Source organism: Lemur catta, chromosome 1 (genome assembly GCF_020740605.2).
Source record: "Lemur catta isolate mLemCat1 chromosome 1, mLemCat1.pri, whole genome shotgun sequence".
NCBI classification, from domain to species: domain Eukaryota; kingdom Metazoa; phylum Chordata; class Mammalia; order Primates; family Lemuridae; genus Lemur; species Lemur catta.
Window position 1 is genome coordinate 113,465,755 of NC_059128.1, and position 21,694 is coordinate 113,487,448.

The 21,694-nt window shown below is 55.0% G+C and overlaps 2 protein-coding genes across 8 annotated transcripts; both read left to right on the forward strand.

The window, feature by feature from the left end:
- The first annotated feature begins 3,039 nt into the window (after positions 1–3,039).
- SLC25A41 (solute carrier family 25 member 41) lies at positions 3,040–8,668 on the forward strand. Its single transcript, XM_045548766.1, has 7 exons — positions 3,040–3,281; positions 3,434–3,589; positions 4,098–4,250; positions 4,432–4,539; positions 7,301–7,468; positions 7,556–7,703; positions 8,496–8,668. The coding sequence occupies exons 1-7, from the start codon at positions 3,087–3,089 to the stop codon at positions 8,666–8,668; spliced, it is 1,101 nt and encodes a 366-aa protein (XP_045404722.1). The 5' UTR covers positions 3,040–3,086.
- A 1,432-nt stretch (positions 8,669–10,100) lies between these two features.
- Positions 10,101–21,536, forward strand: LOC123636019 (KH-type splicing regulatory protein). Of its 7 annotated transcripts, none has more exons than XM_045548810.1 (20): positions 10,101–10,519; positions 12,208–12,304; positions 12,973–13,011; positions 13,355–13,394; positions 14,290–14,339; positions 14,631–14,702; positions 15,534–15,591; positions 15,891–16,065; positions 16,254–16,352; positions 16,691–16,789; positions 16,879–16,981; positions 17,674–17,774; positions 17,893–18,037; positions 18,126–18,286; positions 18,370–18,479; positions 18,891–18,979; positions 19,037–19,261; positions 19,342–19,419; positions 19,504–19,664; positions 20,703–21,536. In XM_045548810.1, the coding sequence occupies exons 1-20, from the start codon at positions 10,271–10,273 to the stop codon at positions 20,709–20,711; spliced, it is 2,160 nt and encodes a 719-aa protein (XP_045404766.1). In that variant the 5' UTR covers positions 10,101–10,270; the 3' UTR covers positions 20,712–21,536. The 7 variants fall into 7 exon arrangements, with proteins under 7 accessions (XP_045404766.1, XP_045404774.1, XP_045404777.1 ...); XM_045548818.1 differs by having other exon boundaries at positions 19,061–19,261; XM_045548821.1 differs by having other exon boundaries at positions 19,061–19,186.
- Positions 21,537–21,694: the final 158 nt, after the last annotated feature.

The window sequence follows — 21,694 nt, forward strand, 5'->3', positions numbered from 1 at the left end:
GCTAGCTAATACATACACATATGCATATATTTGATTTTTCACATGCTTGAAAAAGGGATCAGGCCGGGCATGGTGGCTCATGCCTGTAATCCTAGCACTCTGGCAGGCCGAGGCCAGAGGATAGCTTGAGGTCAGGAGTTTGAGACTAGCCTGAGCAAGAGCAAGACCCCCGTCTCTACTAAAAATAGAAAGAAATGATCTGGACAACTAAAAATATATATTAGCCGGGCATGGTGGTGCATGCCTGTAGTCCCAGCTACTCGGGAGGCTGAAGCAGGAGGATCGCTTGAGCCCAGGAGTTTGAGGTTGCTGTGAGCTAGGCTGACACCACGGCACTCACTCTAGCCTGGACAAGAAAGCAAGACTCTGTCTCAAAAAAAAAAGAAAAGAAAAGAAAGAAAGAAAAAAAGAAAAAGGGATCAAACCTTGCTAACTATTTTGTGTTTTTACTTCCTCTAAATTATGTCCTTATATCCCATGACAGTCTGGCTGCAAACTAGGAAGCTCTGCCAACTAACATGCAGTATGACCTCTGACAGACTCAGTTTCCCTCCCTATAATATCAGGGGTGTTTCAACCAACATCCTTAAAGCGAAAAGAACTGATATTTAGTGAGCAAGTACTAGGTGCCCTCACCCTGTGACAAGCCTTTTAATGTATTCTCTCATTCATTTATTCATTGAACACTTACTATGTGCCAGACCAAGTTCTAGACAGGGGATACAGAAGCGAATGAAACAGACAAACATCTCTGCCCTCACAGACCCTACATTCTAGTGGGGAGACATCAACAATAAATAACATGAATAAATATATAGCAATGTAAGAAGCAAACAGGAAAATAAATAAAAGAGGGAGAGAAGATACTAAATATCATAGGGCAGGCCGGGCGCGGTGGCTCAGGCCTATAATCCTAGCACTCTGTGAGGCCGAGGCGGGTGGATCGCTCGAGGTCAGGAGCTGGAGACCAGCCTGAGCAAGAGCAAGACCCTGTCTCTACTAAAAATAGAAAGAAATTATCTGGCCAACTAAAATATATTTAGAAAAAATTAGCCGGGCATGGTGGCACATACCTGTACTCCCAGCTACCTGGGAGGCTGAGGCAGAAGGATTGCTTAAGCCCAGGAGTTTGAGGTTGCTGTGAGCTAGGCTGACACCACGGCACTCACTCTAGCCTGGGCAACAAAGCGAGACTCTGTCTCAAAAAATAAAATAAAATAAAATATTGCAGGGCAGAGTTTTAATTTTAAATAGGGTAGTCTGGGAAGGCCTCATAAAGGTGACAGTTGAATAAAGACTTTAAGGTGGTGGGGAAGGGAGCCGTGGGAAGTCTGGGGGGAGAGCATTCTGGGAAAACGGCACAGCTTGTGCAAAGGCCCTAGGGCAGGACGGCACCTGGCATGTTGGAGGCACAGAGAGGAGGCCCGTGTGGCCGGAGCAGAGTGAGGAGGGGGAGAAAGCAGGGAGGGAACAGGGGAGAACTTGGGTTTTGACCCAGAGGAAGGTTGGAGTCATGGTGGGCTGTGGGCAGAGGAGGGAGGGGTCCTGACTCAGGTGCTCACAGGCGCCCTCTGGTGGTTGTTGCGGGGACAGACTGGGGCAGGGGAAGGCAAGGGAGGGACCAGGGGAGCAACAATGGGGCAGATCAGGGTGATGGCCCCACGTGGACATTGAACAAAGCAGCCAGAGTGTGGATATATTTGGAAGGTTAAGCCAACAGGGTTTGATGATTTGAGTATGGGCACGAAAGAAAAAAAGGAGTTAAGGTGGAAGTCGAGTATTTCGACCTAAGCAACTCAGATGATGGAAGTGCCCTCAGCTAAGCCTCTCATTGGATCCTGCTGATGATACTATGTAGTAGAGTTTATCGTTACTTCCAACTTCCAGATGGGGAAACTGAAGTTCAGAGAAGGAAAGTAGGAACTCCAAGATTGCACAGCAAGAAGCATTCAAGATGCGATTCGAATCAGGAACATCTGACATCAAACCTAGGCCAGTCTCACTTTGGGGACCAACTGTGTCTCTCTCTCTCAGAGCTCCAGAGCCATCTCATCCTCTCTTGCTTAGTTGCTGTGACAATGAAATCCAGTGTATGAGTTTCCTTCAGCTGCTGTAACAAGTGACCACAAATGTAGAAGCTCCAAGCAACACGGATGTATTATTCTGGAGGTCAGAAGTCTGTCATGGGGCTTGCTGGGCTAAAATCAAGGTGTCAGTAAGGCTGGTTCCTTCTGGAGGCTCCAGGGGAAAATCCATTTCTTGCCTTTTCCAGCTTCTAGAAGCCACCTGCATTCCTGGGCTCATTACCCCCTTCCTTCCTCAGTGAGGAAGAAAGAGAGAAAGAGAGAGAGAGAAAAAAAAACAAGACAAAAAAACAGTGGCTCATGCTTGTAATCCCAGCAGCACTTTGGGAGGCCAAGGCAGGAGAATCACTTAAAGCCAAGAGTTCAAGACCAAGGCTGGGCAACATAGCAAGACCCCACCTTTAGAAAAAATAAGAAAAATTATCTAGGCATCATGGAGCGTGCCTATAGTCCCAGCTACTTGGGAGGCTGAGGCAGGAGGATCCCGCGAGCCCAGGAGTTGGTGGCTGCAGTGAGCTATGATGATACCACTGGACTCCAGCCTGGGTGACACAGTGAGACCCTGTGTCAAAAAAAAAAAAAAAACAGAGAAAGAGATCTGATCTCCCTTTTTTTGTAAGGGCACTAATCCCATTATGGGGGCCCCATCCTCAAGAACTCATCTAGCCCTAATTGCCTCCCAAATGCCTCACGTCAAAATTCCATCTCTTTGGGAGATAGGATTTCAACATAATAATGTTGGTGAGACACAAAATTCCACCCACCACAAGAATGTAGTCAACGGGATCAGGCGGGGATCAAGATGTGAACCTTTGTGGGGGGGTGCAGTGGGGAGAAGGATCATCGCTTTGCCTGCCACACTGAGCAAGGTCACAGGGCTTCTATGACCTCACTGTCCCCTAGGCACCCCACCCACTAGACACTTCCACATGGTAGCTGGACGCTGGACGGGCAGACGACTCCTCAGGAATTTGAATCCAGGTGTCTTAACCTCTAGCTGCCATGGGATCGCCTCCCGAGGAGGATCAGCAGCCTTGTTTGGGGGTCCAGACCCTGCTGAGGACGGTCAAGGCCCTCATCATCAATGTCCCACCCCCGCCCCCGCCCCCCTCGCGGAAGCCAGGCTGTACTCACGTGTATGGGTACGTGTTCGGGCACGTGCGCGAAAACAACCTCGAGCATCTGCCATCCCAGCAGGTGAGCAGATCTACAATTCCACCGTTGAAGCGGCAGGTCTGGGTCAAGGGGACAGGGCGGGTCTCTCACCAGGAGGGTGTCCCAGAGGCACACCCAGGGGAAGGAGCGCCAGCCTGGCCGAGAGTGGGCGAGGGCTGGCTCTGCCCTTGCAGGTTCTAGACACAGGAGAGCAGTTGATGGTTCCTGTGGAGGTCTTGGAAGTGGACAACGAGGGGACCTTGTGGAAGTTTCTGCTTTCGGGAGCCATGGCGGGGGCGGTGTCCCGCACGGGCACGGCCCCTCTGGACCGCGCCAGGGTGTACATGCAGGTGTGTGTGGTGGCGGCGGCAGAACACAGAGGTGGGGACCGGAGGAGAGGACACCGACGGGGTTTAGGATGATGTGGAGGTTGGAGCCAGGGGTTCCCGTGCCCTGGTTGAGATCTGGGTTGCGGGGCACCGCGGGGCAGATGCAGACGGGGCATGGACTTGAGTTGGGGGAATTTACTAGGGACAGGACCCAACACTGCACCAAGGCTGGGGCTGGAGATCAGGGAGCTGGGGATGGGGAGGTCTTTGGACGGGACTGGAGAGAAGATGGAAGGTGGGATCAGACAGGAATGTGGGGTGATGCTGGCTTTGGGTCTGGGTTGGTTTGGACACTTGTAGGACTGGCGGGGGAGGCGATGGAGGGGAAACCAGCTTGGAAGGGAGATGGGGCTGGGGCTGAGAGGTTGAGGAGGATGGTGGGGGCTGCGGCCCAGGCTGGGATAGGGACAGGGACGGGGTGCAGGGCTCTTCACGGGGCTCCTCCAGGGTCCTCCCTCCCCCTGCCCAGGTCTACTCCTCCAAGACTAACTTCATGAATCTGCTGGGGGGGCTCCGGAGCATGGTCCAGGAGGGGGGCATCCACTCACTGTGGCGTGGCAACGGGATCAATGTCCTCAAGATAGCCCCCGAGTATGCCATCAAGTTCTCCGTGTTTGAACAGGTGGGGAACTGGTGGACTGGTGTCCCCAGCTCAAGCCCAAACCCCAAACCCCTCCCGTAGCCCCCCAAAAGTCCAAGTCCTCATCCAAGACACACGTTCACCCTTCAGCCCCCTCCCCCCAGACGGGTTTCCAATCGGAAGGTGGCCGGCTTCGCTCTCACACTGTTCTCTCCCGTGGCAGTGTAAGAATTACTTCTGTGGAGTACACGGGTCCCCACCCTTTCAGGAACGTCTCCTTGCCGGCTCCCTGGCTGCAGCCACCTCCCAGACACTCATCAACCCCATGGAGGTAAGAGAACGACTGCCCGCACAGAGGAAATACCACAGAAATTAGTTGCCATCTTTCTCCTCCCCTACTTAACCTGTCCTCTTTGTGATGCAATCAAGCTCACTGCAGCCTCGAACTTCTGGGCTCAAGCGATCCTCCTGCCTCAGCCTCCTGAGTAGCTGGGACTACAGACGCCACCACCACACCCAGCTTTAAAAAAAAAAAATTTTTGTAGAGATGGGGTCTCACTATGTTGCCCAGGCTGATCTCGAACTCCTGGCCTCAGCCTCCCAAAGTGCTGGGATTACAGGCATGAGCCACCTCGCCCAGCCCCTCCTCCTTCTTGATGTGAACTATGCATCAAACTTTTGAGCAGAAAGTACAGAGAGTTTCCATATACCTCTCCCTCCTCACACAAAGTTTCCTCTATTGGTAACATTTCACATTACGGTGGCATATTTGTTACAACTGATGCATCGATGTTGATACATTATTATTAAGGGAAGCCCATAGTGTACATTAAGTTTCACCTTTGTGTCATACAGTTCAGTGGGTTTTTGACAAACATATAATGTGTCCACATGAATAGTTTTGCTGCCCTTAAAAGCCCTGGTTCGCTACATACTCACCACTCCCTCATCTCCTCAATCCTTGGCACCACTGATCTTTTTACTAATATAGTTTTATATTCTGTCTTTAACTTTTTTTTTTTTTGAGAGAGAGAGAGACAGGGTCTCTGTTGCCCAGGCTGGAGTGCAGTGGTGTCATCATAGCTCACTGCAGCCTCCAACTCCTGGACTCAAGAGATTCTCCTGCCTCAGCCTCCCAAGTAGCTGGGACTACTGGTGTGCACCACCACACCCAGCTAATTTTTTAAAATTATTATTTTTTAAGATGGGGTCTTGCTATCTTGCCCAGGCTGCTCTCAAATTCCTGGCCTCAAATGATCCTCCTGCCTCAGCCTCCCAAGTAGCGTCCCACTGCACCTACCTTCCATATAAACTTTTTTTTTTTTAAAGAAACAGGGTCTTGCTCTGTCACCCAGGCTGGAATGCAATGGCCCAATCGTAGCCCACTGTAATCTTGAACTCCTGGCCTCAAGCAATCCTCCCAAAGTGCTAGGATTACAGGCGTGAGCCACCACACCCAGCCTGTATAAACTTTCAAATCAATTTGTCAGGTTAAGAAAACAAAATCACCTATTAGTATTTATTTGTGTCTCAGTGGGATGGTGTTCAATTTATAAGTTTAGAGATTTCTGCCGACTATATGATGCTGAGTCTACGTATCCAACAACATATTCCACTCATCTGAGTCTCTTTGAATGTCCTTTAATGACATTTTAAGGTTTTCTTCCTATAACTCTTGCACTTGTCTCGTTAAGCTTCTTCGTAAGTACATTAGTGTCCTATTGTTGTGGAACAAATTGCTACAAATTCAGCAGCTTAAAATGACACACATTTGTTATCTCACAGTTTCTGTGGCACTGGTTAGGTGGGTCTTCTGCTTAGGGTCTCATCAGGCCAAAACCAAGGTGTCCACTGGGCTACAGAGGAACGTATCTGAGACTTGGGGTCCTTTCCCAAGCTTCCGGGTTGTTGGCAGGATTGAATTCCTTATGATTGTAGGACTGAGGTCCTCAGTTCTTAGGGACCACCATTGCTCTCTGCCACATGACCATCTCCACACACAAGGCAGTTTGCTTTTTGGTCACCCAACAGGAGGCTGGGTGCGGTGGCTCACGCCTGTGATCCCAGCACTTTGGGAGGCTGAGGTGGGAGGACTGCTTGAGGCCAGGAGTTTGAGGCTGCAGTGAGCTGTGTATGATGACGCCACTGCACTCTAGCCTGGATAACAAAGGAGCCCTGGAAGGGAAGGAAGGAAGGAAGGATGGAAGGAAGGGAGGGAGGGAGGAAGGAAAGAAGGAAGGGCAGAGAAGGCCCAATAGGAGAGTGCTTCCTGTCTCTCTGACTTCTTGTTTCTGGCTACAGACTCTTATTTTAAGCACTCACTCATTAAGTTAGGCCCACTGAGGACAATTTGTCTTTTGATTACCTTAAAGCAGCAGTCCCCAACTTTTTGGCACTGGGGACTGTTTTCATGGAAGACAATTTTTCCATGGACTTTAGGGGGTGACAGAGAGATGGTTTTGGGATGATTCAAGTGCATTACATTTATTGTGCACTTTATTTCTATTATTATTACATTGTCATATATAATGAAATAATTATACAATTCACCATAGGTTGGAGACCCCTACCTTAAAGAAAACAGATTAGGGGCCTTAATTACATCTGCAAAACCCATCACCTTGTCCTTGTAAGGTAACTTCCTCAGGAAAGTGAAATCTCATCCTGTTCACGGGTCCAGCCCATGCTCCAGCTGGTGAGAGCATCATATAGGGCATGTTTATGGAGAGGGGGTGCTCTTGGGGACCACCTTCAAATGTTGCCTGCCACACTAGGTGTTCTATTTTTTGCGCAATTGTAGAGTTCGCAATATTGGAGTATTTCATCAAAATTCTGATTTCTGGAGGCTTTTGGAAAATTGGCAGGTCTGGCCACCTGGGCCCCAAATTCCCATGGAGGAATTTGGCAGGAACTCGGTCACAGCTAACAGACCTCACTTGGCTCACGTCACTTTTCTGGCCTTCTTGGTCTCTTTGTCAGCAGGTGCACATCTGAAATTCAAAATTTAGAGAGCAGTCCAGGGAGTCTGATGGATCTGTATTTGAAACCCAGGTCTAAATCAAATGAGTTACCTTGAACCCCACCCTTCCCAGGTGCTGAAGACACGGCTGACCCTGCGCCGGACGGGGCAGTACAAGGGGCTGCTGGACTGCGCCAGGCAGATCTTGGAGCGGGAGGGCACCCGCGCCCTTTACCGTGGCTATTTGCCCAACATGCTGGGCATCGTCCCCTATGCCTGCACCGACCTGGCCGTCTACGAGGTGTGGGTCCCAAGAGGGGGTGACGGTTGTGGGGGGAGGTAGCCAGGCTTTGAGTGTGAGCTTTCTCCTGGCCCCTTTCGCTTGCAGATGTTCCGGTGCCTCTGGCTCAAGTCAGGCAGGGACATGGAGGACCCCAGAGGCTTGGTCAGCCTGTCCTCTGTGACGCTGTCCACGACCTGTGGCCAGATGGCCAGTTACCCACTGACTTTGGTGCGCACCAGGATGCAGGCCCAAGGTCAGCTGGCCCCTGGTAGCCACCGCATTGCCCAAGATCTCTGGGCAATCTCATCTCCCAAAACTGACCCCCAGACTTTCCATGTTGGATCCTGGCCACATTCACTGACCCCTGAGCCCACCAACACTTACCATACTCACCCAAAATCTGACACCATCCCTTAAAAAATCACTAAAACTAACATCCATCTCCCAGATGACCCCTACAATCTTCCCAAAATGCGACCCAGGCCCCCACACAGACCCCAAAGACAAATACTCCCCAAATGATCTCCCAATTCTCCAAATCAGCCCCAGCTCTCAACTGGCTGCTCAAGCCAGTATAGTTTCTAAACTCACCAAGTCTGATCCAAAACTCATGCCCACTTTCCCCCACTACCCTGGGAATGCCCCAAATCTGAGTCCCCTAAATGGACTCAGCCAATTCACAATCCTCAAAACCAATTCACAAATCTCAAAACAGGGCCTTAGACCACCATCCTGATCTTGAAAATGTCCCCAAACTACCCCAGGGCACACTCCCCAAATCTCTAGCAAATCTCAGATGTTCCCTCCCAAATAAGTTCTAATGTCTTCTAAGATGTTCTCTAAAATGAATCCCAAAAACTCATACCTGCTTGATCCCCCCAATCCTCCCCAAACTGACCCATTTCCTCTATGAATCGTCCAAACTCCTCTCCAAATGACCGCTGGGCCCCTACCCATGGCTTCAGCCCTCACTCCTTTACGTTCCAGCCTCGCAGGAGGCGGAGTCATCTCTGGCCAAGTCCTGAGCCTGCCTCTGTTCCTGCAGACACCGTGGAGGGCTCGAACCCCACCATGCGAGGAGTCTTTCGGGGGATCCTAGCCCAGCAGGGCTGGCTGGGGCTGTACCGAGGCATGACCCCCACGTTACTGAAGGTGTTGCCAGCAGGTGGCATCAGCTATGTGGTCTATGAGGGCATGAAGAAAACCCTGGGCGTATAGACTGTGAGCTGCATTACACTTTCTGGGCAGAAATGGGACAGAAGGACTCTTCCCCTCCATGGCTCCAAAGAGCCCTCCAGGCTCAGGCCCTGGGGCAGTTTTTGGCGGCAAAAGCAGGCTGGAGACACGGGTCAGAAGATTCCTGCCCTCACCACCCCCACCACAGGGTGCAGCCTGGGACTAGAATTTTGGGCTCCAGTCTTGCTGCTTGTAGCTCGTCCTGGCTCCAGGGCGAAATGGTCAACGCGCAGACAACCCAGAATAAAGAGATGGCTTTTGTTGGATGTGTCTGGGATACCTGGGTCCAGGAGGGGGAATTGGGGACCTTAGGTCTCTGGGCCCTGAATGGAAATTGGGAGCTTGGATGATGCCCGGGTCCAGGAGAAAAGTTGAGGGCCTACGGTGGGAATTTGGGGGCTCAGATTCCGGGGCCTTATGTAAAGGGAGTGTGGGGTGTGGAATTAGGGGCTGGGAGCCCTCGGTCCTTGGAACGGACCTAGGACTCTTGAGTTCCAGAGGGGAGCTGGTTCCATGAGTCCTGGAGAAGTGGAAACTGTAGATTCCTGGAGCGAGAGAGGAGAGAGGAGGGGGGTACAGGGATCCCGGTTTCGTGCTCTCTCGCCGCCCCACCCCAGAAGGACCCCATGTCCAAGGCTTCAAACAGGCCACGTGCAGGGCCCACCCAGCCTGGCTCTTGAGGAGCTAAACCAGACGTCAGGCCTGAGTTCAGGCAGCCGGTCGCCACCGCCCACGTCGACTGCCATTCACTCCAGCTCCCGCTAATCCCCTCTCGCAGTCCGGTGGCCAGCTCCGCCCCAATGCAGCTGGGCTTCTACTGGCTCCCACCAAAACCGGGCACCTTTATTTCCTTCATAGCCATTTGTCCCAAGCAGTGTCAGTCACCCCCAACACCCGCTCAGCCATTGGCTTAGATGTCAGGACCAGAAAGGGATTCTGGTTAACACGGAAAGCAATCAAGTCCAAAGCCAACCTTATCATCCAGAACTCGTCAGGGATTGGACTAAATTGGCTGCCAATCTTTACAAGTACCGCCTTCCATCTGTATTCATTGGCTTGAGTGAGCGAGTATCAGGCCAATCGCCCGCCCAACCCGTCCAAGGGGGTGGGTCTTTCACCAGGCCCCGCCTCTCAGTCCACGTGACTCTTTGGAGCCGTCAATCTGGTTCTGAAGTCGCCCCGCAAATCTGGAACTCTCGCGTCATTGGGCCTCCCGCCTTCTCGGATCGCCTTGATTTGCCCGCCCAGCTCCGGCAGTCCACAGCCCATTGCCTCCGAGAGTTGTCGGTCACTGAGCGACTCCCGCCCACTGCCTCTCGCTGCACTCCGATTGGCCGCTCGCCTTCAGAGCCCGCGATTGGTGTCCGGGGTGCAGCAGGTGTCTCCCATTGGCCCACCGCAGCTGTCCGTCCCGCCAGCGGCGGGAGGGGGCGACCCTCTCCCCCCTCGTCGTCTTCCCAGCGGCTGGGTTCCCAGAGTGCTCCGCGGCCGTGTGGAGCGAGGCCTTGTTCCCGCGTTGAGCCGCCGCCGCCGCCGCCTCCTCCTCAGCTTCAGCCTCCGCTCCAGGCCCGGCCCCGCCGCGCCATGTCGGACTACAGCACGGGAGGACCCCCGCCCGGACCGCCGCCACCCGCTGGCGGGGGCGGGGGAGCTGGGGGCGCCGGGGGCGGCCCTCCGTCAGGCCCGCCGGGCGCAGGGGACCGGGGCGGCGGCGGCCCGGGCGGCGGTGGCCCAGGCGGGGGTTCAGCCGGGGGCCCCTCGCAGCCGCCCGGTGGAGGCGGCCCAGGAATCCGCAAGGACGCCTTCGCCGACGCCGTGCAGCGGGCTCGCCAGGTGAGGAGGCCGCGGGCCTGAGGGGCGCGCGGGCGGGGGAGGGGGCGAGGGTCACGTGCGCGCGCGCGCGGGGTCGCTAGGGGGGGCCGGGGCCGTCACGGGGTCACGTGGGCGGGAGACGGGGGCCTGGCCCTCCCGCGGCACCTCGAGTGGGCTCCCCACGGGTGACCCCCCCTGCAGGGGGTAAGGCCGCACCAGGGGTCACCGAGAGCGGTCCCTGGGTGTGCAGGGGTTCCTGGAGTTTAGGGTCTGACTTTGGGAACCCCCCCATTAGGACACGTGAGGGGCATGCTTTGCTGTCCACGTTAGGGCAAATGATTATGTTTGACCGCAGCCCAACCCCGTTTCTGTCTCTTGCCTAAGAAGAAGGGACTTTGGGGGGGTCGAGAGGGGGCGTCCTCCTCTCGAGTCTGGAAAGTGGGTAGGGGACCTTTATGCGGCCGGTGTGGCTGAGCGCTTGGGCGAAATGGGGAAGATGGGCATAGGGACTGGCTCTTGGATGCTTTTGGTAGCTTCACCCGTGGTCTGTGTTTTTTTGGAAAAGAGAGGAGGGTCCCACCAGTCTGTTTTGAGTCGTGATGACAAGGAGGTGTCACATGCTTGGGTGTCCGACCTCCCCAGCTCCATTCGCTACCTCCCCACGGCCTGGAGGGGTGGGGGCCCAAAGAATGGGAGGACTTTGCCGCCCTTTCAGGAAACTGACCTGCTGAGGCTGATTGAGTGCTCTCCGGGGCTGTCCCAATGCCTCCGGGCTGGGACTGACTCCTCCCAAGGTGGGAGGTTCCGTTAGGTGAACGCCTGTGTGGTCTCTGGCTTCCTCACCTTTGGCGCTGGGTGGGGTCCTAACAGTGCATTTGATCAGGTTGTCCACCGAACTGTCTTGATTCTGGGGCAGCTTTAACTGTGGGAGTTAGAGCTGTCATTTGGGGTGGGGTAAGGCCCATCTGGGCACCCCAACAGCTTTGGCTCAAGGTAAGCATTAAAATTGAAAAAGGTAGAAAGACAGATCCTGAGCTCAGATTTGGGTTTCTAAACCACAGACAGACTCTAGTCTTAAGTTTGCTGAATTGAGGTTTAAGTTGTTCTTTATGTGCCTAAAATGTAGCATGTGTTCCAAAGGGGTCTTTTGTTTTGGTCAAAAGAGGATTTTTGATGCCTTGACACAACCGCTTCCCTCCAATGTATTCGGTAAATTTATGCAAAGATTTTGAGAGTGAAGGAGATGAAGGAAAGTTGAACTCTCCAGCATCCGAGAAGAACCGGGGTACAATCACACTGTCTGGTTCTCTGCTCTGGGGCCACCAGCAGGAGGAAATGTCTAAAAGCTCTTGCTCCTGGAGGTGACCCGAGGACCTTCCTGGCACCCAAGCATCTGTTCCTTTCACCCTTAGAACCAAGTTACTGGATTACAGCCAGGCCACAAACAATTTAGACACAAATTCCAGCAAAAGGGAAAAGGGGAATTTTGATATTCCTGGATAATTTGTGAGAGTATGGAGGCTTTAGGGAAGCACTGCTTGTAGGATGCCTTAACCAACAGGCTCTTTCCCACATCGTCGGGGGAGCAGCTCCCAGGCCTGACAGCGAGACCCGATGGGTTTTCATAACCCAGGGATGTGCTGAGAAGTTGACCTGAGCACCATGGAGGGTGGCTTTGGTGGTAATTCTTATTACTACTTTACTTCTAGATCGCAGCCAAAATTGGAGGCGATGCTGCTACAACAGTGAATAACAGCACTCCGGATTTTGGTTTTGGGGGCCAAAAGAGACAGTTGGAAGATGGAGGTAACTCACTCCCTCTGCTGCTTTTATCTTGGGGAGGAAGGGCTGGGGGCAGAAAGAGGAGCTTTTGTTTGAGTGTGGTTCAGAGTTCAGGGGGCGGGGGGACCACTGCTGTTAGGTCTTTTATTAAAACCTCAGCAGTCCTAGCTTTGTTCATTCTTTTTGTTCAGTCTGCCATCCTGAGGTATCAGGTGGCGGAGAGGAGGGCAGATTGCTTGTGACTAGGTCGAAGTTGTAAGTTGCCAAGATGATTCCTCCCTTTCTGGGAGGCTGAGGAAACGTGGGGTGGGTTATTGAGGCCTGACGTGAAGTTTTGGCGGCCCTGGGTCACGCAGCATTGGAGAAGCAGCCAGAGAGCAACTCCTGGTCAACGCTAGGTCTATCCAGGACCCTGTGTGCCCTGAGACAGGTCTAAGCCTAAATCGGAAGGACCCGGCTGTGGCCGTCATTGTTCACTTGATTAAAAAGGCTTTTTTACTCTTAAGTGTTGGGAGACGCGAGTGAAGTCTGGGTCCCCTCTGGGGTTGTTCTCTTCTGGGTTTCTCTCTCTGCTCTTGTGTTGGGGGTGGGGGAAGAGGGAAGTTGTTTGCCCAGGACATGTGGCACCAGCATCAGGTTTGAGGCAGTGTGGGTGGGTGGGTGCTGCATCTGACATCCTCTCTCTTTGACAGATCAACCGGAGAGCAAGAAACTGGCCTCCCAGGGAGATTGTAAGTCCATCGGGTGATGCAGCCAGAGGGTGGCTTTGGGTCTTCAGAGGTTTTTGGGAGCTGGGGGCTGAAAGCACTGAGTAGGCAGCAGCTCTTCTTTATGGGGGCTCCTGGTGTTTATAGTCTGGGGCCCATAAATTTTAGGGATCCCAGGACCCCCTGGAATTGAAGCAGAACTACCCTGTATGTGCTTTCTTGGGCAGGGCTTCATGGCGCCCAGCAGGCACCTGAGCAGGCTTGAGACCACTGTGACAAGCACCAGTTGCCCCTGGGGCAGGCAGTGTTGGGGTGCCCAGAGAAGAGGAACTAAGCCAATCTTTCTTTTGGGTTTTTTTCTCTGTAGCGATCAGTTCTCAGCTTGGACCCATCCATCCTCCCCCGAGGTAAGTCGTGGTTTGGGTCACACATTGGTTTCTCATCTGTCGCTTGCTGTGTATGGTTCTGCCCAAGGCTGCACTGGTCAGGGTTTTATCTCCCACCACTGGTTGACCAGGGAGTGCACAAACAGGGTGGGAGGGCAAGGGAGCTGTGTCTGTTCCTCATGCCTCCTGTCTGCAGCGCTTTGGGGAGGAGAGGCTGTGGCAGTCCACTGTGCGGACTGAAGGGCGGTCTCTGCACCCTGGTGCTTCCTCCACTGGGCCGGGACTCCCAGCAGCACTGACAGCCATCCTCCTAGAAGAGGCTGGGAAGGCCCTTGTTTTTCTCGTGTGTTTTATGCATGTGCTTGTCCGCTGGATGTCGGCAGAGCGTAGGGGGCTTTGCTACCTTTTTGCTGCCCCAGGTGGACTTAGATAAATCTGATGTAGGTTGTTTGTGAGTGGTCACGCTTTCTCTTTTGTCTTTTTAATGGGCCAGTAGTTTTGTAAAATACAGTGAAAACATTTACTAGGAAAATGAAAAGGATACAGAGCCAACTACTTTTATTATTACAAGAGTCAACACGCATAAAATGACTATGTCAGCTTGCTGTAAAAGCATCTTGAGTTCTTGCTCTTGCCCTGAGTCAGTGGAACAGCACCGGGCCATGGGTCACACTGCCCATCCTGAGCCTCTCATGGCACAGATGGGGAAACTGAGGCCTTGAGGTTTTGTGACCTGTTTGTGGTCAGACTCTGCTTAGGCCTGTGGGGTCTTGGTCTCCACGTTGTAGGAAGCAAGATCTGCAGCCAGAGGTGTCAAGGGCTGGTGGGCGCAGGTCCCTGTCTTCAGGACATCTTCTGGGTCGTCCGTCCTCCTCTTTTGCCACTTCAGACTGACTTTCAGTGTCTCTCTTTGTAGGACTTCAATGACAGAAGAGTACAGGGTCCCAGACGGCATGGTGGGCCTAAGTGAGTGTGGGTCACCTTGGTCGGGGAGGCCCAATACCGCTCCCCTCCCTCTCAGGGACGGTGTCTCCAAGCCCCTGCCAGCCCAGAAGCCCTGGTCTGAGAGGGGCTCCTGTATCCTGCTGTCATTTGTCCCTCTGTCTCCCTGTCTGGGCAGGTGGCTCAGGGGAGCTTGGGATGGCTGCTGCCCTCCTGAATATCCGAGGGGCTGGGGACCCTGCATGCAGGGTCTTCTCAGCTCTGGCTCCCTCAGTCAGTCTGTGCTTTTCTCCTTTTTTTACCCCCTTTTCCTAGTCATTGGCAGAGGAGGCGAACAAATCAACAAAATCCAGCAGGACTCAGGCTGCAAAGTACAGATTTCTCCAGGTACGAGAGGACCAGGTTCCCGCCCGAATGGAGGCGGGGGTTGGGTTGGGCTCTTTGCACTTTGCCTTAGTCCCTTAATTTCTTCTTTAAACTTACCTTTTCCTGGGACCATATAGGTGTGACAAAGGCTGTCATTTGTAGGTGCTTAGTGTGTGCTGGGCTCACACAGCTAATACAGCCCCACCATGGGTAGCTGTGACTTTTTTTTTTTTTCCACTTTTTATAGTTGATGGGAATGGACTGAGGTAGAAGGTCTAGAATTGAGCACAGAGTGCCTTGTTGCAGCCACCGTGCCCCAAACCATTGCAGTAGGTTGCTGCCTAACTGAGATAATTCTCGGGCGGGAATACACGAGGCAGGGGTGGTGGGCTAGCTTGGAGGTCAGGCCTGGGTTTCAGTCCCAGGTCTGGCTGCGCATCAAGTTATTACCTCCTTGAATCTCAGATTCCTAAGCTGCAAAATGCCAGCTCGGCAGGGGTTTCTGGGGGACTTGGTCTCAACATATGTGAGGTGCGTTACCTGTAGAAGAGGCTCGAGTGATTCCCAGTGCTAGTGGGGGTGGCCTGTGTCTTGGGCCTTCTGGAATATGCCTCTCCTTCCACCTGATCTTTTTCCCTAAAAGTTGCTCCCCTACTGGACTTCAAGCTTCCTGACCTTGGCCTTGTATCACGCAGCCTCCCAGGTGTTCAGGGGCGGTAAATTGATTTGTCAGGTTGCCGAATGGCAACAGAAGTGCCCGTGGGTTATTCTGAAGTGTCCTTGTCTCCAGGGCAGGCCTTTCTGTGCCCACAGACCACGCAGGGCGCTGACCCTATCTCTTCTTCTCTCTAGACAGTGGCGGCCTCCCTGAGCGCAGTGTGTCCTTGACAGGAGCCCCAGAATCTGTGCAGTAAGTCCTGGGCTAGACCTCTCATGATGAGGGGAACAGGCAGAAGCCCTCTCAGTGCACCTGAATGGCGGTGTGATTCCCATGCCACATCCTCCCCTCCTGCCCCTTCCAGAGAGTTGTAGGAACAAGTTGATTCCCCAGAGTCCTGAGATCTGGGAAATCTTCCAGCCTAGGCCCCAGTGCCTGGCCCCTCATCATCTCTCAGATACGCACGTTGGGGTCACCTTCCCTTTGAGCTGGGTGGGCTCTCTGGCCAGTGCTCTGTCTCAGGTGGAAGCACCCATTCTTCCCCTTCCCAGGAAAGCAAAAATGATGCTGGATGACATCGTGTCTCGGGGCCGTGGGGGCCCCCCAGGACAGTTCCATGACAACGCCAACGGGGGCCAGAACGGCACGGTGCAGGAGATAATGATCCCTGCAGGGAAGGCCGGCCTGGTCATCGGCAAGGGCGGGGAGACCATCAAGCAGCTGCAGGTGAGGGGGGGTCCCGGACAGCAGCCCCCAATCCTGGCACTTTTCCTCCCTGTGTCTGCAGCCCCCCACCCCTGCCGGCTCCTGTGCCAGCAGCTTTTATCCTTTTGCATGATGCCTACCTCCTGCCTGCACCAGCCCTGGAAAGTTCTGTGAAAGCCCAGCACTAACCGTTAACATTGGTTGTAAAGGAACGCGCTGGAGTGAAGATGATTCTGATTCAGGATGGTTCCCAGAACACGAACGTGGACAAGCCTCTCCGGATCATTGGGGACCCTTATAAAGTACAGGTGAGTGTGCTTGGTGGGGGGTGCAGGGGATTCTGGAGGGGGGCGGGCCGGGGGACCAGTGACCCGGAGTGTGCATTCCCACGGCTTGTGCGAACAGGTGTAACGTGGAGATTTCGAGATCACTGGCTTTGAAGTCAGCTCTGACCTTCCATTTTCTCATCTGGAAAACGGGGCTATTGTCGATGCCTGCCCCTTAGGGTGGCAAAGAGCTCAGTGGGGTGCTGTGCTGGGTGCAGCAAAGATGCATGGTCACTAAGGCCCATGTCTGCTGCGGGGGCCTGGCGGGGCACTGAGAGGCGGCAGGACTTGCCCACAGCGACTGTGCCCCGTGTTTGCAGCAAGCCTGCGAGATGGTGATGGACATTCTCCGGGAACGCGACCAAGGCGGCTTTGGGGACCGGAATGAGTATGGCTCTCGGATTGGTGGGGGCATAGATGTGAGTGGGGCCCCCGTGGGGGGTGGCTCCTCTTGGCCCAGGGGCAGCAGAGCTGCAGGACAGACCCAGCTGACTGTGTCCCCCCGCAGGTGCCGGTGCCCAGGCATTCCGTGGGGGTGGTCATCGGCCGGAGCGGAGAGATGATCAAGAAGATCCAGAATGACGCGGGCGTGCGGATCCAGTTTAAGCAGGGTCGGGGCCTGGACAGCGGGCGGGCGGGTGAGGTGGCCAGTCTTACCCTTGCCACCAGCAGCCGGCCCCTGGGAGGCAAGCTCTGAGCACTTGGCATCATGGTCAGCCTGTTGGCCTCCTTGGGGCACCTCCTTCCTCCCAGTCCAGCCATCAGGCACGCCTGCCCTTCCCTGTGTGGGACAGCCACATGACAGCTGCTGGACCTATGATCTTTCCAAGTCCAGATGGACTGTGTTTTCTTGTTCCCATCCAATCCCCCCGTTCAGTCTCCCACCAAACAGCCCACCCTGACAGGGCAGCCCTGTGAGCAGCGAGCTGGGTCGGGTCACTGTCCTTCAGCTCCGGGCTCTGCTCAGCAGGTCTGGGCAGCCTGCGGCGAGGAGCAGGCCCTCTGCTGCTCCTCGGGGGTGGATTGTTCTGGGGAACTCATGGGTTAGTTCTGGGGTACCACACGCTGGAAGAAGCTTCAGCCGCCACCCTATTACCTTGGCTGTTGGGTTTCCTTCTGGGGATGTGGGCCTGCCCCTGCCCGGATCCTGCATGCGTGGAGTCAGGGAGAGCAGGCCGAGTGTAGATACCATGTCACACGCTCTGGGTCCGCACAGTCTGCCCTGGAAAGGCCATACTGCAGGGGGTTGGAGGTTGGCTTTTCTTTTAAATTGTTCTCTCTGCTCTCTTGGTGCTGGCCCCAGATGACGGGACAGGTCCCGACAAGATAGCCCACATAATGGGGCCCCCAGACAGGTGCGAGCATGCGGCCCGGATCATCAACGACCTCCTCCAGAGCCTCCGGGTAGGGCCTGGGGGGTGCTGGGGGCAGGGGGTGTTGGGAGGAGGCCAGCCCAGCCTGCTGGGGAAGCTCAAGGGCCAGCTAGCTTCCTGTGTTGACCCTCCGCCTTCCTGTCTTGCAGAGTGGTCCCCCAGGCCCTCCAGGAGGTCCTGGCATGCCCCCAGGGGGCCGGGGCCGAGGAAGAGGCCAAGGCAACTGGGGGCCCCCTGGCGGGGAGATGACCTTCTCCATCCCCACTCACAAGTGCGGGCTGGTCATTGGCCGAGGTGAGTGTGGCCCCTCTGTGCTGTCCGCCCCCCACCCCACTGGCACCCGACACCCCCGGCCCTCCCTTCACAGTCTGTGGCTATGCAGGTGGCGAGAACGTGAAAGCCATAAACCAGCAGACAGGCGCCTTCGTAGAGATCTCCCGGCAGCTGCCGCCCAATGGGGACCCCAACTTCAAATTGTTCATCATCCGGGGCTCACCCCAGCAGATCGACCACGCCAAGCAGCTCATCGAGGAGAAGATCGAGGTGGGCTCCCGGGTAGCTTCAGGTGCTCGGGCCACGCACCCTTCACCCTCCCTGCTCACCCTGTCTGCTCCTCCTTCCTCCAGGGTCCTCTCTGCCCAGTGGGACCAGGCCCAGGGGGCCCAGGCCCTGCCGGCCCCATGGGGCCCTTCAACCCTGGGCCCTTCAACCAGGGGCCACCAGGGGCCCCCCCTCAGTGAGTATTGCTCCCAGCTCCCCAGGCTTTGGGGTGTGGGGGTTGCCGTGCGGGCCACGGGGGTGACAGGCCCCATTTCCAGTCACCCTCAAGAGAAGCCTAGCTTTCCCGTTGGAGCCCTGCTTGTTGAGGTCAAGTCCAGCCCATTTTTGTAGATACTGTTGGAAAAGGTGCTGTTCTTTCCTGCTGTTCACTTTCCACCTGTAAAGCCCACACTCCTTCGGAGACAATGTTCTGTGCATAGTGAATTTTGGGGGCTCGTGTTTTATATCCTTGAGCCAACACTGTCTGTGTCCTTTGCATTGCAACGTGGGGCCTGCCCTCCCCAGACTCCCTGGCCTTTGGCCTGCCTCCATCCCTGCCCCCAGCCCGGCATCACCATTCACTTGTCCCCTCTTTCCTCTTGTGCAGCGCCGGGGGGCCCCCTCCTCACCAGTACCCACCCCAGGGCTGGGGCAACACCTACCCCCAGTGGCAACCGCCTGCGCCTCATGACCCAAGTAAGTGGCCGCCGCCTGGGGGAGGGCAGGACCTGGTCCCCACACCCACCCCCTCAGCCCAGACTTATCTTCCTCCCGCAGGCAAAGCGGCTGCTGCAGCCGCAGACCCCAACGCCGCCTGGGCCGCCTACTACTCACACTACTACCAGCAGCCCCCGGGCCCCGTGCCGGGCCCTGCACCAGCCCCCGCGGCCCCGCCGACCCAGGGTGAGCCCCCACAGCCCCCACCCACCGGCCAGTCGGACTATACGAAGGCTTGGGAGGAGTATTACAAAAAGATTGGTGAGTCTGTGGCGCGGCTAAAGGGGGGTTCAGTCCTGGCAGAGAGGGTGCTCTCTGACCCTTCCTGGTGCCCCCCACAGGCCAGCAGCCCCAGCAGCCCGGAGCACCCCCGCAGCAGGACTACACAAAGGCTTGGGAGGAGTACTACAAGAAGCAGGGTGAGCAGCCGCCCGTGGTGCGGAGGAGGCAGGGGGCAGGCGGCCCTAATACACTGCCTCTCATACACCCCTGTCCACCCACAGCACAAGTGGCCACTGGCGGGGGTCCCGGAGCACCCCCAGGCTCCCAGCCAGACTACAGCGCGGCCTGGGCTGAGTACTACAGGCAGCAGGCCGCCTACTACGGACAGACTCCAGGTCCTGGCGGCCCCCAGCCACCTCCCACACAGCAGGGACAGCAGCAGGCAAGTGGGAATTGCCACCCTCCTCCTCCTCCTTTTTCCTTCCAACCCCCGGCCACCGTCCATCCTGCCTTAGTGGGTAGCGCCGGAAATCCCTTCCCCTGCGGGGTGTGCCCTTGATGCCTGCAGCGGGGGCCGTGTGGCCAGAGGTCTCCGGGAGTCCCCACACGCCGCCGGGGGAGCGTACGCTGGGTCCAGAGGTTAAATGAAGAGGCCTCCCTCCGCCAGCTGCTTGTTCCTGTGTCCCGCTGTCGTGATGCTGGGGGAGAGCGCAAGACAGACTGGCGGAACTTTGGAACTGCTGGGTAGTCCTGGGGTGGGGCAGGCGGGCGCTCAGCGGCGTCCCGTCGGCTGCCGATCACCCGCAATCTGGCCACTTGGGAAGAAAACGTCTACTTTTTTCCCTTCTTTGCATCACTTTTTTGGTTTTTGTTCTTTTTATTCTTTAATTTTTTAAACCCAAGATCTCTTTTCCCATGTCCAAGTGACTGTGTTGCAGGTGGCCTGGCTCCGGCAGGGACGAGGGGGCTGGCCAGGGCCCCCGCCCCGCTGGGCTCGGCCTCTGTGCTCGCCTCGTGTCCCAGTCTTGTCTGTGAAGTGGGCATGAAGATCGTTGCCACCTTCCAACCTACCTCACAGGGGTGTTGTGGGGACACCGTGATCTCTGACATTGTTCATGTTGTGACGCGCCGGGAGCCGCCCACCTTCCTGAAGACAGAGGGCACCCCCTCCCCTCCAGCCCTGAGTGCGCTTCTCTCTCCCCTGCCTCTGCCCTCTGCGGCCCCTGCTTCTCTCCTCCTGCTGTCCTGTCCTTCCTCCTCCTCCATCAGGGAGCAGCGTGTGACTTCATCTGAGGCCCCCGAGCTCTTGACTAGACAGTTAACAGACAGCGTCCTTCCAGCCTGAGCCAGCCAGCCGCAGTTTGGGAGGGGGCTTCCTGGCCCCTGCGCTTGCGGGTGTTCCAGCCCCTCTTCCACCACCCCCTAGTGTCCCGCCCTCCCCTCCCATAGTGACCGATTCCTATCTCTTCCCTCTCCGCAGGCTCAATGAATCGAATGAATGTGAACTTCCTCATCTGTGAAAAATCTTTATGTTTTTTTCCATTTTGTTCTGTTTGGGGGCTTTTTTTTTTTTTTTTTTTTTGGTTTTGGTTTGTTTGGCGAGAGAGCGATGGCGGCCATGGGGGGTGCAGGGGGAGCCCTCCAGTGAGCGGCTCTGGGGGCACGGCGGGGGCGTGCCAGGCCCTCGCTCTCTCTCACATTCTGTGTGTGTCTCACATGCTTTTCCTTTCAAAATCGGGATCCTTCACGTTGAGCCAGCCATAAAAGATAGCGAGAACTAAATCTCTGCCAAAAAAAACTTTTTTTAAAGTTAAACACACAAAGCAAAACAAAACTTATAAAATTATATATATATATATAAAAAAAAAAACTATACCCCCCCACCCCCAGCCTTCCCCAAACTGCCTCTCTGAGGATAAAGCAATTCATTTTCTCCCTACCACCCTTGGCCCTCTTCTTGTTTTTAAAATAAACTTTTAAAAAGGAAAAAAAAAGTCAACTCTTGCTATTTCTTTTTCTTAGTTAGCATTGGAACATTCCTTGGACCAGGTGTTGGTATTGCAGGACCCCCCAGCAGCCGAGCCCCCCTCCCTTCCTCCTCTTCCTCCTCCTCCTTCTCCTCCCCTCTGGCTCAGCTCCCCGCAGCCCCGCCTGTCCCCCCTCCCAGGACTGGTCTGGTCTGTTGTCTTTTCATCTGTTCAAGAGGAGATTGAAACTGAAAACAAAATGAGAACAAAACAAAAAAAAATTGTATGGCAGTTTTTACTTTTTATCGCTCGTTTTTAACTTCACAAATAAATGATAACAAAACCTCCCCTTGTCTGCTGGATGCTGTCTGTCTGTCTTTCTCTTTCCCCCACTTTCTCCTTAGTTCCCGTAGAGTTTTGAAGCAGATACTTGTTCTTTATAGATGTGGGGGGAGGGGCAGGAAAGCCTGATAATGGTGATTGGACTTTATGAGCTTTGTGGGGG